The sequence below is a fragment of the Oryza glaberrima genome, chromosome 12 (assembly GCF_000147395.1).
Source record: "Oryza glaberrima chromosome 12, OglaRS2, whole genome shotgun sequence".
In the NCBI taxonomy this organism is placed as follows: domain Eukaryota; kingdom Viridiplantae; phylum Streptophyta; class Magnoliopsida; order Poales; family Poaceae; genus Oryza; species Oryza glaberrima.
Genome location: NC_068337.1, coordinates 18,067,046 through 18,084,314, shown reverse-complemented (window position 1 = coordinate 18,084,314; position 17,269 = coordinate 18,067,046). Strand labels below are relative to the sequence as shown.

General features: G+C 40.7%; 3 protein-coding genes across 4 annotated transcripts; 2 read left to right on the top strand and 1 right to left on the bottom strand.

The window, feature by feature from the left end:
- The first annotated feature begins 257 nt into the window (after positions 1–257).
- LOC127757275 (F-box protein At3g12350) lies at positions 258–3,364 on the top strand. Its single transcript, XM_052282768.1, has 2 exons — positions 258–1,187; positions 2,637–3,364. Exons 1-2 carry the CDS (start codon positions 435–437, stop codon positions 3,078–3,080), a joined length of 1,197 nt encoding a protein of 398 aa, XP_052138728.1. The 5' UTR covers positions 258–434; the 3' UTR covers positions 3,081–3,364.
- Positions 3,365–6,114: 2,750 nt separating this feature from the next.
- LOC127757276 (LIM domain-containing protein WLIM1) lies at positions 6,115–8,174 on the bottom strand. The gene is made up of 5 exons (XM_052282769.1): positions 7,788–8,174; positions 7,494–7,590; positions 7,347–7,390; positions 6,772–6,855; positions 6,115–6,535 (listed from the first exon to the last, which is right to left on the bottom strand). The coding sequence occupies exons 1-5, from the start codon at positions 7,926–7,928 to the stop codon at positions 6,314–6,316; spliced, it is 588 nt and encodes a 195-aa protein (XP_052138729.1). The 5' UTR covers positions 7,929–8,174; the 3' UTR covers positions 6,115–6,313.
- A 2,137-nt stretch (positions 8,175–10,311) lies between these two features.
- Positions 10,312–12,655, top strand: LOC127757827 (uncharacterized). 2 transcript variants are annotated; one of them, XM_052283412.1, is made up of 3 exons: positions 10,312–10,383; positions 11,510–11,744; positions 11,833–12,655. In XM_052283412.1, the coding sequence occupies exon 3, from the start codon at positions 11,907–11,909 to the stop codon at positions 12,513–12,515; it is 609 nt and encodes a 202-aa protein (XP_052139372.1). In that variant the 5' UTR covers positions 10,312–10,383; positions 11,510–11,744; positions 11,833–11,906; the 3' UTR covers positions 12,516–12,655. The 2 variants fall into 2 exon arrangements, with proteins under 2 accessions (XP_052139372.1, XP_052139371.1); XM_052283411.1 differs by having other exon boundaries at positions 11,510–12,655.
- The last annotated feature ends 4,614 nt before the right edge of the window (positions 12,656–17,269 follow it).

Genomic DNA, 17,269 nt, shown 5'->3' with positions numbered 1-17,269 from the left:
ATGGCCCCCCTGGGCCCCACACTTTCTCTTCTCCTCTCCCTCCTCCTCCGGTCCAGAGAGCTAAAAAAAATAAAAGAGAAAAACTACGCCCACGCAATCGCCCACCCCCGTCGTCCAACATGTCCCACCGCCTGTGGGACCCACCGAACCGACCCAAACCCTGGCCCCACATGTCGGTGACGTTTTTCCTCTCCATTGGCCCCCACGAAACTGCTTGTCCACACCGCGGGAATCCCCACCCGGAGTATTCCACCGAATATTCCCCACCTCCTTCTCCGATACGACTACTCCATCCCCCCATCCACCTCCTCCGTTTCAATTCTCCGCCGCTCGCCGCCGCCGCCGCCGCCGCCGCCGACGACGACGACCGTTCCACCGGATTTCGATCCGTTGATAGCTAAGCTGGTAGATCCCTCTCTCTCCGTTGCGGGGTGATGGAGGCCTTGCCTCCGGTGGCGGTGGCGGGGACGGTGCTGGAGGACCTTCCCGAGGACGCGCTGCTGGCGATCCTGGCGCTGCTGGCGCCGACGGACGCGGCGGCGGCGGCGTGCGCGTGCCGGAGGCTGGCGGCTGCCGCGTCGTCCCCGTCGCTCCCGCTCGCGCTCGCTCTCCGCCTCGGGCTGCCCCCGCCGCGGCCGCTCCTCCCCGCCTCTGCCGCGCGCCTCCTCCGCTCCCTTCACCGCCTCCGCCGCCTTCTCGGCCTCTGGCGCCGCCTCCCCTCCTCCTCCTTCTCCGGCTCCGGCTACCGCTCGACCTCGAGCTCGTCTTCCCTCGCCGCGTTCGAGTGGGCCCGCGGAACCCTCGCCGCGTCGCTCCTCGTGCCCTCCGCGCGCGGCCTCGCCGTCGCCAAGTCCCCCTTCGTGACCCTCTCCATCGACGAGACCGGCGAGACGGTGGCCGCCATGGGGGACGTGCCGGTAAGCGTCAATTTCGTCGGGAACAACCACATTGTGGTGGAGGCCGCAGCGGCGTCGTCCGGGGACGACGACGACGAGGCCGCAATGGAGGGAGGCTCCCCGCCGGAGGTGATGTACATGCATTTCGCTAACCGGAGGAGCCCCGGGGCGGGGAGGAAGAGGAGGAGTAAGCAGGGGAGGAGAAGAGGCCGTGCAATGGAGGCCGAGCACTTCGTGAGGATTGCGGATGCCGAGCCGACGGAGGCGCGGCCTCTCCAGGGGCTGTGGAAGGTGCTTCCCTTGCACACAGAGCTTACTCCTTTGTTGTTGCATATGGTCGGAGCGCTAGCGTTTTCATTGGAATGGTTTATTGTCATGATATACTACTACCACTACTCGCCATCATGGAGTTCCTGCGGAGTAGCTTCTGCAGCTAATTTGGTTTCTCGTGGCAAAATTGCCGCTAAATGAAGATATTGCACAAATTGCTTGGGTGGCATATGCTCATTTTTGTGTACCTTTGCCCCCTTTTAATGGCATAGCTTGAAAGATCAGAAGGTAATTAAGATGTTACATATTTCATGGATATTGTGGTGCAACCTTTATATTTTCATGCATTATGATTTTCTCATTTGTGTGGATCTGTAGTTCATATTGCTGGAAACCAATTATGATTTATGAATAGTTGATCGCTAGACTGCGGTTGCATACTAAGGGAATCATGGCCATTATGCAGCTTACTGGATGGGTTTTCTTACTAGCTCATGCATTGGGCTACATGACCTGTCGGTGTGAAGTGGGAATCGCATGCAGTGTTCGAAACTTAAAATTGCCAGTAACTATTAATAAATTGTGTGGAAATTTAGCTTGCCCAATCAGATTGAAATTTCACCTGTACAAAACATTTGCCTCAATGTCTGTTTTTGACTTTCTTACCATGCACTTACCTTACCATGTACTAGTAAGGGGTACACATTTGGAGTTCATTGCTGTTAAGAAGAGACCTTCTGGAGGGGTGGGTACTACTGCCTGTACTATGGTAGTAATTACTTTATACTTAAAATTTCCTGACTAGTAGTCCTTCTGGAATTCAATACTTATACTGTATTATAGTTCAGAAACATGGAGAAGTCCCATCTAGCAACCCCTAAGTCATTCTGGGTATGAAATCCTTTTCACAAATTACAACTAGTCCCAGCCTCCCAGTTGTTAGCCTTTTCTAGCTTGAATTTTTATCTCTAATCCCCATGAACTTCCATCTTTCCATCCTGGGTTTGTTCTGTTAATGAAAGAAGGCATATTATAAAGTTTGACTCTGTCCAATTTGGATAATGTTATCATCCACTGAGTTGTATTAAACCACTATGAAAGCTGCTTAGCTGTAAGGAACTGGCAGTGCCTGTAACTGTGTATAATCTTGAGGAATGCTGGTTTTGGTTTATAAATTGTGATCTTTAGCGTGAAATCGGAAAACTAGTACAATTACATATTTATGGTTTCTTCATTGATTTTCTGCACAAGCAAGCATTACATTTTAGCATTTCTATTTTATGGAATGCTATTCATTTGCATTCAGACTGTCAAGCCTTGACATATTTTCCCCCCAATTAGATTGCTATTATGACTTAATTATATGATTTATGCCATCCAGTTGCTTTTCAAATACTGTGTTTAGTTACTAAAGTATGATTTTTCCCATGCACACAAACTGATGTTAACCTTTTTTTTTTCACAAAACAGGGAATAAGTGAGAGTAGGACTCTTGAATTTTACCTTGTCACCTATGATGACATTGGAGGTATCACTTGTCGACAAGTTAGTGATACAAGGGGTCAAAACTCAGGGTTCACCCCTATCTTTTGGACTACAAATACAACATTTCTTGAACAACCATTCTCTGAGAAGGAGCTGGATCATTATATTAGACGTGAACATATTCAAGGCGTGGATTCCGATCATGCAGCAACCGAGAACAGAGCTATCTCTCGGATCTTGTGCATCAATTCCAGTTATGATGTTGTCGATCATCATCTGTCAGCTCCCTTAGATGATATGAGGAATGTGGAGGGAAGAATTTGGCTATATGATGATGGAACCTTTGGGTTCGGGTTCAGTGGGAGTAATTCAATTATAGATCTAAAGCATGTCTCCTCCGATGGTTGTATTCTTGATGCTTTGCACTAAACTTGGGTCCTCCTGGCTTGTAGTTGCTGCTGGGAACCCTTTGTACAGTGTTGTTAGGAAAAATTTAATAGTTGGTGTGAGGCATGTCGCCTCCGATTGTTGTAATTCTTTCTGACAACAGACAAAATATGGGTCATTTCTGGCATGTACTTGTTGCTAGAATACCCTATATCGTTATACTTAACGATATCATGGTCCCTTCTAGCATGTAATTGTTGCTAGAATACCTTTGTACATTTTTTTAAACATTGAATTCCCAATAAATCAGAGTTGTTACTTCTTCATGGGGGGTGTTATGTGGTTATGAGCTTTGAAAGACGAATGCTATGTCCTTATACAACTTTTCCATCCTGTTAGGAGGTTTGTATGTTGTTACTTACCTGTCTCATGACAGTATCTAAGTTGCCTCCTTCTCCTTTTGTTATGCTGTTTAAGAACTTCACTTCACTAAGCACATTTTCTTGAGGCTGATTTAAGTTATATTTTATATTATAATATTCGGCCGTATTACCCTTTACATATGCTTATTGAAGGCAGTTGATTTCAGCCATAATCTATTGTTTATTCGGCATTTCTGTATTTCGAGGCAACATAGTATTCTTAGATGCAACCTCTCTGTAAATACTTTTTTTTTTCTCATTGTAGCTGCACTGGAAGCATTTTTGAGGTTTGTGTCATTAAGCTAACCTGCTATATTGTTGTTAGATTTTCTGCGTTGTTCAAATCTGTAACTCATGGTCCCTTGTAACTTGCATTGTTTTTAATCTTAGGGTAACAGTAATTTCCATATGCCTACGCTACCATTTCATGTATACTTTGTTAATATAACTGTCATGTTTTGCAATACTAATGTGCCTTTGATCATTCTTCTCCAGGTGCAAATCTTATTATCGCTAGTTATTTTGTGTAGTCCAAGTTGGTGGACTAACGAAAACCTGAAGAACAGTTGTTTACGGGTGCTACCAGAACAAATTAGGTGAGCAAACTAAGACTACTGCCTAATGCCTTTAGTGATTTCCTTTTTCTCTCCTAAAAAGTGGTACAGTCATATTGCCAGCAGAAATTATAAACTTTGCCTGTCAACTTCTAACTTTAAACAACAACACGAAAATATATAGCTAGAACAGCTTGAGTACATATACAGATTTCTATTGTTTAGCCTGCATATGATCCGCAATATAAATAAAGGGTAAGTTACCCTGTGTCCTTTTTCTATTTTATGTTACTGCTGTTTTTGTTTCTTACCGCTAGGCTTGAAAGACAGTATGATGCTATGCGCTGTGTCAATGTCACTATGTTAAGAATGTGTTCTATTAGAATTTACTATAATAAAATGGTTGCAATGCCTTCCATGTAATGCTGCATCTATATTTAAAGTTTTAACACATCTTTTTCACTGATATTTCGCATCAATATATGCCACAACATTTCGCTGCATAATTCATTTTCTGTCCATTCTTAGTATTGATTGTCCCAGTCTCCCAGACGCACAAAATACTTCACTTTTGTACTGCCTATGGCATGTTCCTTACCATCTCTTCATTATTCTTCTCTTTATATGCTAACTTACATGTGTGGTCCATCCAATCAAAGGCCCTTCCATTCATTCTCTGCTGTCCTCTGTACAAGCAAGCATATAATAATGTCCGACTGGTAGAAAATTGTCATGCTAGTTGGTCAAAGGACAGCTAGTGAGGGTGTCAGCATAATCAAGCTGGGTGACTGCGAATCCAAGCAGCTGGGAGGTGACTGTCATGATTCATGATCCTCTAGAAAATTAATACCACTTTAATAATAGAGTAAATTTCATAAAACCCCACCTATTATGGCTCAAGTTGCATAAAACCACAGGGGTTTTGGCACGTGGCACATAACCCTGGGTATTATGGTACTAAACTTTCACAAAACTACACTGTTAACCATTTTGATATACTCCTATATCAAAATTGAAAAAAGTGGATGTAACATTTATTTGATGAATAAAATCCTCATAAATTTGACATGTGATCGTAGAACTTAAAAGTGTGGTAAATTGAAGTCAAAATGATCAATAATGTGGTTTTGTGAAACTTTAGGACCATAAAACCTAGGGTTATATGTCACAGACCAAAATTCATGTGATTTTGTGCAACTTGGACCATAATAGGTGGGGTTTTATGAAATTTACTCTTAATAATACTATACCTTTTTTTTTTCTTGGGACTGGTTCACCCACATCAGGGTGTCTGAATGGACCCAAAGTTTGTGATCTCAGGCTGGCAATCATATTCTGGTAAGCAAATAAGTTAATTGGACCTGATGAACAGAGCAAGCCCATGCTTGATTTAGTGAGGTGAACTCACTTTATGCATCCATTATTCCCTTTTTTAGTGTTCCCTACGGCACAAATGGAACTTAAATAGTGAAATAGAAAAAGGAAAAGATTCTGATGTAGCCTGATAAACAACACTTTATAGTGATGCGCTGCTATATCATACACTTGGACATCTTAAACCAATGTTTTAAAATCAGAAAGTCGAGCGTGGTCTCCTCAGTACCAACTAGGACGACGATTAGTCGGACGACTTGAAAAATATCATCATCCAACTGACGAAGACAAATACCCTGGAATTGTATCTTGTTAACTTAAACTAAATATAAGAAGATGAAAGTCTTGAGTACTGCATCTGCATTGATGATTTTTCAATACTATAAACCGTTTATATTACTTACTTCCCTACTACTTGAAATCTTTACTCTACCTTCAGTGCACAAAAATTATGTTCACTACATTTAAAGCTTGTTGTACGGTCTTTTTCCGTACTGATTAATTAAATTGGCTCAGATCTGCTCTTCTGTGCCATTTCCTTTTGAGTTGCCAGCTAGTCAATCTTTTTCCTTGCTAAAGGTTTAGGTTGTTCTAAGTTGTTTTTTTATCATATGACCAAACCTGTGACTTTTCTTATGCTACTTGTTTGGACAAATATCATCTATTCGATAGATGAAACAATAGCCTACTTTTTCTTGCTTGTATGCACGCAAGCATCTCACAAGTAAAGGTTCAAACCAGGTAGACATTCTGACTCCAATATAACAAGGTTTTACAAGCGGATACAAGCCAAATAATATTATTGTTCTCTGAATGCACATGACCTTCATTGGGAAAAAACTGTAAAGACCGCGCAAAGAAAGACATGGTGCTCTGGAGCAAAAGCAAGAAGATCATTATTTATCTCTGGAAATTTCTCAAAGGACTAATATTCTGAATCTTCATCCTCTACAGATCCAGATTGTGATGCCTTCTCATGGTCATTCTCAAGTTGGCTGAAGTTCCCCTTCTCTTTGATCAACTGAATATGGTGGTGCTTGCAATAGAGCTTCCCTTCGTGTGCGATGTAATTTGAGGGGCTAATGGTGCATCCTCCATGACAGCACTTGAAGCAGCTTTTGTGATACATGGTGTTATTGACAGTAACCTGCAGAGTTGGTAAGAATATTGGGATCAGTACTGTTTACCCATTCAAATCAAGAGGCTGCAGCTCCTTTTCTTATCTTCAAGTAAAGAAAAAAAGATCAATAATTGAGGGTCCAACTTGCATATTCAGCAAATGTTGTCTTCATGAACATGAAGCCAGATACAGTCTACAGCTGGTCAAGTAAAGGAAACTCCCAAAAAATAAATGAGAGAGTTGATTAGAGTACAAAATAGTACCCTTTCAATTGGATAGACTGTCTTGTTGCATCCCACGCATTTCTCTCTCGTGCCAGCAAATGCGCTCGAGACTTTAATAGCATTCTGCCAAAAATACAATCATGATAAGCAACACCCAATGTGGTAGTTGATGACAAAGAAGGAGATGAACGATGCCAAATACATTATATGAAACCATACAGTACTGAGTGTAAGGGCACCAACTTTTGTCAATATTCTACTTCTCAATGTTTTCAAGTCGCATTTTTTTTTGGTGCATAGTTGTCACCTTTTATTGAAATAGTTCCTACCTGGTCAGATCCATTTCTTATACTTAACGTTTTGAATGGATTAGTGTTTACTCATTAGTATTTGATATATATTGAGCTGTCTATACTTCAGATTGTGTCTATGAACTAAGCTTCATTCCTGATTAGATCTTTGCAGTTTTGAGAGGGGGATTTGTTATCTATTTGATCAGTGTGTACAAGTGCTTATATGTAACTTTGTGGTCTGATTTGAAAAAAAACGAACTCACTAGTATTCCAGGAAATATGAACAAGTCTACTCTGGATATATTTTTAGAGATTCCATACCTCATTCTCAACTGTTTTTTCTGGCTTGACAACCTTTGGAGTTCCTGAACCATTGCAGGTGAGGATAAATACTAGTCAGGCTCAAGAACCACAGAATCATTCTGTAATTTCACAGGAATGAACCAGGGAGGTAAGTGACTTCAGTACCTTCAAAGCTCTTGTCTAAACTTCCAGTCCTCTTGAACAGCTGATCAAAGTGAGGCCTGCAGTAGAGCACTCCTTCAAACGAGTTGTAGTTCGCGAGCTGCAGCGGAAGCATCATCACGATGCATATTCTGGTAAGTTTCTTATGCCACTTCACTTCTTTTACCATTCCTCATAAAAGAAAAAACTCAAGAGAAAGCTCACAGAAAACAACTCTTTCACTGAGCATAAAATGTGCAGGCTGGGCAGTATCAAGAAACCCCCCTGATCCCCAGGTCCCCAACCACTGATGCATACCTTGAGGGTGCCCTTGCAATGGTGGCACCGGAAGCAGGCCTTGTGGTAGACCCTGTTGTCGGCGGTGAGCTTGTCGACCAGGTACACCGTCTTGTCGCACGCCATGCACTTGGTCGTCGTCCCCTGAAAGGAAGTCGCCATTGCCCAGCTCCCTCACCTTCTTCTTCCCTCTCTCTCCCTCTCCCTCTCTGCTTGTGCTTTCAGTGTCCAAGAAAAACGACCCGTCAGCCCTTGAGCTCCTTATAGTTATATGTGAATGGTGTCGTGGTTGGTGGTGTCCTGGCCTGCAGTCATTGATCCTGCAGGGAGGAGGAGGAGGAGGAGGACAGCGAACGCAAGCAGGCACAGGCAAGGACAGCTTGGGAGACAGGGAATATTGGGGGTGTCAGGATGGGGTGTGTAGGAGAGGAGAGGAGAGTAGGGTGGTGCGAGGTGTGGGGGCCGGCCGGCCTGACATGAACGGGAGAAAGGGCATAGTGGTGTGGTGGTTGTGGAAATTCTTTTGCGGAGTGGCTAAGCAAAATCCAGCCAGCACAAATTGGCCATGACTGCTCGTGACATGGGAGTGAGAAACTGAGAAATACTTAGTGACAATCATTAGAGAGATAGGCAAGGATATGGGGAGGGATGTCTCCTTTGTTTAAGTTGATAAATTATTTTTTAAGTAAAGTTTACTTTGGACCACCTTTATTAACCAAAGTTTCACAATGGACTAGAAGTAAACCTAACTTTCCACATAACACCACATATAATTACCATTGTTGCACTTTGGACTAAGGTTCACAATTTGGGGCTTTATTGTTGCTTTAGCCAAGCTACAAAGCAGCAGCCGATGGAGTATTGGGCGACATAAAAGATCGGTATGGCAGCAATTGGGTATTGCATCGTGCTAGATAAACGATCAGTGCAATGATTTGTTCTTGCATTTCGGTATTTTACAATAGTGTGTTAAAAAAATAATTTTGTGTTTTCATATTTGGTGGCAAGAACTTCGATGGTGGTGGAAGCCCTCATATTGGTTCTCATAGTTTATGGCAGCAAATAGACAAAATTCGGAGCCAACCCACATTGTTCTTGCCAGCATGGCAGCTCAAGTTATCTAGCCCCGGTCCAAAGTGCAAAGAATAGTAAGCATATGTGGTGTTAAGTGAAAAGATTAGCTTACCTCTAGTTCATTGTGAAACTTTGGCTAATAAAGATGGTTCAAAGTGAAATTTACTCTCTTTTTTTCTCGAACACGCAGGAGAGATGCACATCATTCTATTAAGAAGAAAAGTAGTCCGAAATGACTCGTAGACACCCATTAAGGCAAATTAGAGGGAGGGGGGGTGATGTTGATCAGGTGATGGGTGATTTGGAACAGGAGAACGCAGTTGAGTGAAAGGTGAAGGACAACTGATTGCTAGGATTGCTACATCTTGAGGGGATTTGGGAGGTAGATTATTAGCTAGGATTGTGATATTCTTTTTTGTTGAAGTTAGCTTAAGAAGATAGCTTGGTGATCTTGGCAAAAAGATTAAAACTGCTTTGAGGATCTAACCTGCTTGATTGGAACTTGGCGCCACACCATGTGCTCCTGAACCAAGGATGATGTGCCTGCAGCCTTTCTGTATTCACGTCCTTTGGTTGCTTCTAGTGAAAGTGAAAACTTATTTTTACTATTTCCTTTTTTTAAAAAAACTTTTCATGGGAATGAGTTTGCTTCTAGTGAAAGTTGAAAGTAATGGATTCGGATTTCATTTGGTTTTCTAGGTTATCACTAATTTTATTCTTTATAGGGTACATGTACTGTTGTACTCTTTTTTTCATTATCTTCCCATGTTGTACTCATAATATCTGTGCATAAATGAGCTAGGTGATGGTACTAGCACAGGTTATGTAACTTAGATCCAATAAAAGAAATTGCACAGCTGAATAACCAGCATCTACATTTCACTCGACATTTTATTTTTGGTGCAGGCCCTCAACAGTTCTTTCTAAAATACATGCCATTGCATTCTTGCCTGTTTGGGTCATACAGAATTAGCATTCTACTACTTAACTGATATTTTAACATTGCAGGCCATACATTCATACATGCCCATCAGTCATCAGGTGTAATGCTGATCAACAACAGATTCTGTCGACAGGGCCACCACAACGGACATGAAAGGTAAGTCTTCATCAACTCTTGGATTCTGTTGTTACAACCTTCATCCTCACTCATTAGCTACTAGCATTTAACTATACACAAAAACTTGGAGAGATTGCATGTTGGGTGGCATGTAGACCTCTTTGTGGGGGCCAACTCAACTCTTGGTTTCGTTTTCGCCTTCTGTTTGCAGATGGTGATGCACACACATTTGCATGAATCGGTGATGATTTGATGAGTGAGTGTGTGTTATGGGGAGAAAGATAGTGATATGTTGTTTGGTTGTGATGTGCTGTATGCTGTTCCTGTCGGTAGGCCATGTAAAGCCAGCTTTCTCGCTGAAAAGAAATTGATGCAGCTTAATCATGTTTTATTTTTTTTTTAAAAAAAATTAGGTATTAGCTGCAAATCCAGCAAGTGATGCACTGATTTGATGACTGGGCTATGGCCTGTCACTGGACCCAGGTACAGCAAAAGGCTGTTATGTGTTTCTTAATCATTTTTATGTAAAAAGAATAATTGCTTCTTCCCGTCTTAAATGTTTGACATTTGTCTCATAAAAAACTACTATTTGCTTGGTCATAAATAAATATTTAACATTTTGGTACAACATTGGATCAAACTTATAAAAGTTTATATTAACTTTATATTACAATAAGTTTGTTTGTAAAATAGTAAGTTTATGGTTTTATGATGATACTCCCTCCGTCTCACAATATAAGGGATTTTAAGCTTTTGCTTGCAACGTTTGACCATTCGTCTTAATCAAATTTTTTATGCAAATATAAAAAACGAAAAGTTGTGCTTAAAGTACTGTAGATAATAAAGTAAGTCACAAATAAAATAAATAATAATTTTAAAAATTTTTGAATAAGATGAGTGGTCAAACGTTGCAAGTCAAAACTCAAAATCCCTTATATTATGGGACGGGGGAGTAATTTTTAAGGAAAACCTATGCCTATCATTTTTTTTTTTAAAAAAAGCACTCCATTGGAAGTTTAAAAGGTTTATCAGATGTAGTTCTACTCCCTGCGATCATAATATTTCACATTTAGGTGAGTTTTGGTCAAACTTTTGTAACCATTAATATTTTTTTCTCAAATACTTAGTTTTAAAATAATTAAAATAGTACGAGTAGATTCACACAAGATCTTATAAAATCAATGGTTAAATTTTAAAATTTTAATTGAATTTTCTCTAAACCTCAGTATGACCGGAGGGTGTAAACATTAAATATTTACGATCGGAAAGATTGGAAGTTGGCTAGTGGAGTACTACATCTGATGAAAAGAGAAAAAAATTGTACATCATCTAATCTACTACCTCTATTTTATATTATAACTTGTTTTGGGTTTTTCTAAGTCAAACTATGATTAAGTTTACAGAAAAATATAGCAATATTTTCAACATAAAATAAAAACTATAAAATTATATTCAATGTCAGTTTAATAAAACTAATTTGCAGTTATAAATATTATTTTTTTATATACTTGGTGAACCGAAGTCAAAACCCTAAAAAAAACTAAAGTCAAAACTAAAATGGTGAAATGGAGGAAGTAATCCATTTTGCGGGCCTTCATTTTCTCTTCAGGCCAGGCCGAAGCGGCCTAAGCCCATCTACAGACCAGGCCTAAGACCATCTAGCAGGAGACACGTGGGCTACCACGTGGCAGGTTGCAGCCCACACGTACAGACGAGACGAGACGGCCCGCTTCGTGAGCCGCGCGCGCGACGCGGACTCGCATATCGCTCGCCAGCGCGGACACCCCTGCGCGCCGCGTCGTCTCGCCGGGAAGCTTCCCAAATCCCAACGGGCCACACGTACGGTACGGACACTCGCGCTCCGCCGCCCTCACGCGTCTTCCATTCTTGAACACCACCACCATCACCACCCCGAGCTAGCTTCTGCTGCAGTATAAAGGAGGACGCGGCGGCCGGGGCGAGCAGCAGAGAGCGGCGCCCGCGGTGGAGGAGATTCGGAATCGGATATGCGGCTTCTTCGCCGGAAGTCTTCGATGGGCGGCGGAGGTGGCGGTGGGAGGGGGCTGAGGCGGGTGGATAGCTTGCCGAGGTCGCCGATGGCGCTGTCGCTGGCCAAGACCGAGTCCATCAAGAAGAGGGACAAGAACAACAACAAGGGGTCCAAGAGGGCCCGCCTCCGCGCCGGGCTCTCCGCCGCGCTCCACCTCGGCGGCGGCCACCGCCGCGCCGGCAGAAGAGGCGGCGGCGGGGACGAAGGAGCCGGAGCGGTGTCATCAGCGGCGGCGCCGGGTGTTGCAGTGCTGCTTCGCGCGGCCGCTGATGACGCCGACGAGCGGCCCGCGGCGGCGGCGGCGAACGTGGGGCACGGGGGCGGAGATCACGCGAGCGGTGGCCGCGGCCGGAGCTGGGCGGTGGCGGTGGCGATGGTGCTCGTGCTGGCGTGCGTGGTGGCGCTCGGCAGGGGCCCGGCCATCTGCTGCTGCACCTGCGCCGCCTGGTGGTGCGGCGGCAGGGCGGTCGACCCCGCGTGCCGGCGACGGTGGAGCAGCATAGGCGGCGGCGGCGGCGGCCGCCATAGCAGCGTACCACCTCAAGCTGGTTGCTTGAAGCACTAGTACTTGGCTTGTGAATTGTGATGCGTGCGTGGCAATGTGTAGAGCATATTTTTTCCCTTTTTTTTACTCATATTTATATTTATGTCTATATTTATTAACGTTAATATAAATATGAAAAATATTAGAATGAGTTACATTATGAAACGGAGGAAGGAAGTATTTATTAGTATACTTTTTCCATCTGCTTTAGTATTTTTTCACAGTGCAATTTTGTCCTCTAGTTAGTCACGGTAATTTACAGCGTTTTATTAATTTTAGCTTTGTTGATATCTTGCCTAAATCTCCACTGATCGTATCCAATAATCCGAGTCTACGACTACAAATTTCGAGGATTTTATGATGGATGTTTTAGATAACATCAAATGGTTGAAAGCAGATTTGACCTAGTAAAGCAGATCTGACTACGTTAAACTGGTGCTTTATTCGATCCCACACTTTTAGCATGTTTAGTGTTCCCATTTATGATTTATCATTGTAAAAAAGCATTATTAAAGTTTATCTAATTTGTGAGTATGTATTTCTTAGCAATATAAATTATGGCATGCTACACCTTATAGATACGTGTTTGATAAATTGAAGCATGCAAACAAACAATCACTAAAATTCCTATGACAACCCCCTAAATTCATATGGGCCTTTAACATTATTTGGAAAATAATAAGATCTCTTCAAGAAAAAGGCTATATAAAGCATCCAAATTCTATAAAAGAATAAACATAACACGGTCTTCAGAAAATTAAATGCAAACTCATGACTTTCGCATTCTTTTTGGTTTAGAAGTCCAATACACCCGCCTTTTGTTTTTTTTCTTTTATGCGACTGTATTTATGTGAAACAATTTTTGTTCCTACCTTTTCTTAGAAAAATGTTGCATCATTTTATAATAACCCATTCCAACATTTTCTCTTGTTCTATGCTTTTATTCCATATAGAATATAATACGAGGTTAATTAAAATTTAAAAAAAATCTAAAATTAGAAAAAGCAAAATAAAAATTTAACGAGAAATACAATTTATAAATAACTAAAATTCGTAATAAAAAATAAATACTATTAAAGAAGAGACCATCTAGAATACATAAGAAAATTAATTAACAAATAAAATAAAATATTAAAATAGAAAATAATTATAAGAGTTAAGAAGAAATATAATTTATAAATAAAAACAACCCTCATTTAGAATTTTAACAAAGTCCAAACAGCAGGTACCTTTTTAGAAAAAAAAGAAAGAAAATCTAGGACCTATATAGACTCTTGTCCTTTTACACAGCCGTCCTCCTTCTGATAGATGGCCCCCCACAAGGCTATTAAACGCCTCCAGTGCCTCCCTGCTAGGTGGGTCCCACATCGAGCCTTTTTAAAAGGGAAAATCCCTCGTGGCGCACCGACCACGCGAGAGAGGGATGGAGATTCACGAATATCCAAATCAGAAAAGGTTCAAGACGGCGAGGAGGAGGTGGAGTCGGCGAACGAAGCAAGCAACCGAGGAGCAGAGCAGCCGGCGCCACTACTCCTCAAACATGGTGTTCAAACATGGTTTGTTCGCTAGTAGTGGTGGTTGCCAACTGAGAATAAGTAGGCGCCGAAGACGGAAGTGATCCATTAGCGTGTGATTAATTAAGTATTAGCTATTTTTATAAAAAAATGAATTAATTTGATTTTTTTAAGCAACTTTCGTATATAAATTTTTTGTAAAAAACACACCGTTTAGCAGTTTGAAAAGCGTGCGCGTGGAAAACGAGGGAGAGGGGTTGGGAAAAGGAGGTGGCGAACACACGGTATCGGTATGATTTGAGTGGACGCGGGACCCTTCAAAGTTAAAGGCAATGATTAAGTTTCCCTTTTTATCCATTTAAGATAATACTCTGTTTGTCCAAAATCATTTATTCAGATTCTTGGAATATTCCAAAAGCTAAAACTTAGAGATAGGTTTGGACTTATTATCTCCATTTCCTAAAGACGAAGGCGGGAAGAGAAATGGGAGTTTCAAGGAAGGAGTTGATGGTGGGATTGGAGGAAGAGGAATAAGAGTTTTAAGGAGGGAGTTGATGGTGGGATTGGTTATGGGAGTTACATTTTTAGTCCCCATCCGTTGTTTGTTTTCACATCGAATTCCCTCCAAGTCTCACGAATTAACAGGCCTCTCCCAGGTAAGAGATTGGTGGGAATTGGACCTCTTAATTTCCCATCCCAAACCCCCTCGAATTCCCAAGTCTTTCAACCAAACAAACTACAGATTTAAACTTCCAGATATGATAAACTCCCATTCCCCATCACCAACTCCCTCCAACCAAACAGGCCGAAGCTTTACTACACCTCTGGAGTTTTGGACTATTTGATACCAGATTAGTGCAAACTTTTTTTTTTGCGAGGGAGATTAGTGCAAACTGAAGTAGCTTTGATCCCAATTTTGACTCTTGTTTTTTCGTCAACCTGCAGATTGGCTGCCAAGACATCATCGAACCAAGTTCCTGAGGTATCATTTTCCTCACTTAAAGATTATTAAGTAAATGTTTAAATCTTGATACTGTCCTTTGTGTGTTGGGAGTGTTTACCATTGTAATCTCTTGATTGATGCAGTGGAAGATGTGATAAATTCTTCATTTGTGTTAACCTTGCGGCCCTTAGCATGTAAGTCAATTATATATACGACTATACCACTCATCCCAAAGCACTTACGAATATATGGTGATTTGTGACATCTAGTACTCTACTACTGTCTAATGCCTAAGCATTATTTTGTTCACTTTATACGGTTATGATTGATTACTGAAAAAGGTCGGGAATGAATGCGATAATTGATGATTTGTTCGATCTACCAAGCAGTTACTCAAAGGACTTGCAAGTTGCAACTTTAGCTTGTGTTCTGAGAACTGGTCTAGAAAGGGAGTGTACTAGGCCATATACAAGGAAAAAGTGTACCTACATTTTAGAACACCGTTCGAAAGTAGAATATCTTATTTCCCAATATTTTGATCTCCTTCTGTATTTCTTTCTGTTATGGTGTGCATTTTGTGCTTACTGTTACAATTTCTCCTATGACCTTTTTTCAGGCTGTTAACTGTAAACAAAAGCCTGATAGATCATGATTTCTGGGATGATGCAGCTCAGTCATTTACATTGCATTACACGTTATTCAGTGATATTGTCCAACTTGTGTGTTATATATTGGTACAGATCATGCACATTTCTCTAACCAGCAAAGGTGTTGTACAGTTTTTTTTCCTGCTGATTTTGGTACAATCTCTTGGGATTTGAGACCATGATTTATATTCTTTACCATGGCCCAAATAATAGCCGTGCGCTTCACCAATTCAGCATGCATCCACGTTTTTTTTTAAAAAAAAAAATTCACCGGGAGGGAGAGCTTTCCCACCTGAATTCATCTATTATATACTAAAAGTCCATTAAACTTCCTACAAACGCTCTCAAGCCGCCACTTGGTGCTCCTACAAATGCTCCTAGGCCGCCACGTGGCTCTATCAAATCTAACCGTCTATTTTCACTTAAATTGGTGGACCCGATATTTTAGACCATTAGATTAAAATTAAATCCCACCCCACCCCTACCCCACCACCTCCTACAGTACATACGTACGTACGTACGTACGTCTGTCCGTCCACCCCATATACCCTCCTCACCTATTCTCTATTTCTATTATTAAGCAATCAATTTCTCATAAAAGGGATCAACAGTTAGATAAGTTCAAGTTAATAGCTATAATTTTTAATCCATATATCTACTTGATTCCATGGTTTTGAATGGTTTGAGTTTAGAATTTATTTGTTCTAAAGGTCTTTACAACACAAATATATACAATCAACTTAAAAAAAAGTCCTAAATAAAATCTTTTAAGAGAAAGGTCAAAATCTTAAAAAATCATCCTGAATATTACGTAATATTACGTATTTATGTATATACGAAAAACTTAAGTACGTACAACTGAAGAAACCAATGAAGCTTACCTACTGGTCGCGTCAGAAGAAAAAAAATACGCACAGAATTACCATAAAATTACCATTAGAAAAAAAATTGATGATATTTCAAATAGGATTTACTATTATTTAATGATAAATCATATTACTCTATAAAATTACATAAATATCACCATTAATTTTCATTTAAATTGGTGGACCCGACTAATGTTTTAGAACATTAGATTACGTGTCTAAAAGTCCATTAAACTTTTCAAAAATGCTCCTAATTCGACATATGACATCCTACAAACGCTCCTAAGTTGCCATGTGATGCTCTAATAAATTAGTGAAATTCTCAAAAATTCTAAAATAACAAAACATATTTTCATTAAAATTGGTGGATGCATTATTTTTAACCATTAGATTAATTTTCAAGAAAAAATTCATCTCCTAAACCCAGGCCCACCTAAGCCTGTATATATAAGTTACTTTTTTTTACAAAAACGAACGTACGTTTGTGCGCCTCCTCTTCCTTCAATTCATTTATCCACTTTTCACCTATTCCTTCTTCTATTTTCATGCCTTATTAGTTAGATAAGCAATAATTCTGTGTTAAACAATTAAGCTTCAAAATCATACAACTAATTTCTGATCCACGTAAATCTTTAGATTATTTATAACTAAATTTACAGTTAAAGACATAACTAAGGCCCTGTTTAATTCAGCTTAGGATTATTATAATCTAGATTGTTAGGAGTAAGCTGAAACAAATAAGTAGATTATTATGATAGATTATTATAATCTGTAAGCCAGATTAGTATAATCTAATAATCTCCTC

Bases quoted from the DNA above. Each gene is read 5' to 3' on its own strand.
- LOC127757276 (XM_052282769.1), bottom strand. From the start codon at position 7,928: ATGGCGACTTCCTTTCAGGGGACGACGACCAAGTGCATGGCGTGCGAC. The intron at 7,591-7,787 runs GTATGCATCAGT...CTTCCGCTGCAG, and splicing joins ATTGCAAGGGCACCCTCAAG to CTCGCGAACTACAACTCGTT. The intron at 6,536-6,771 runs GTACTATTTTGT...CCAACTCTGCAG, and splicing joins CAGTCTATCCAATTGAAAGG to GTTACTGTCAATAACACCAT.
- LOC127757275 (XM_052282768.1), top strand. From the start codon at position 435: ATGGAGGCCTTGCCTCCGGTGGCGGTGGCGGGGACGGTGCTGGAGGAC. The intron at 1,188-2,636 runs GTGCTTCCCTTG...TTCACAAAACAG, and splicing joins CTCTCCAGGGGCTGTGGAAG to GGAATAAGTGAGAGTAGGAC.
- LOC127757827 (XM_052283412.1), top strand. From the start codon at position 11,907: ATGCGGCTTCTTCGCCGGAAGTCTTCGATGGGCGGCGGAGGTGGCGGT.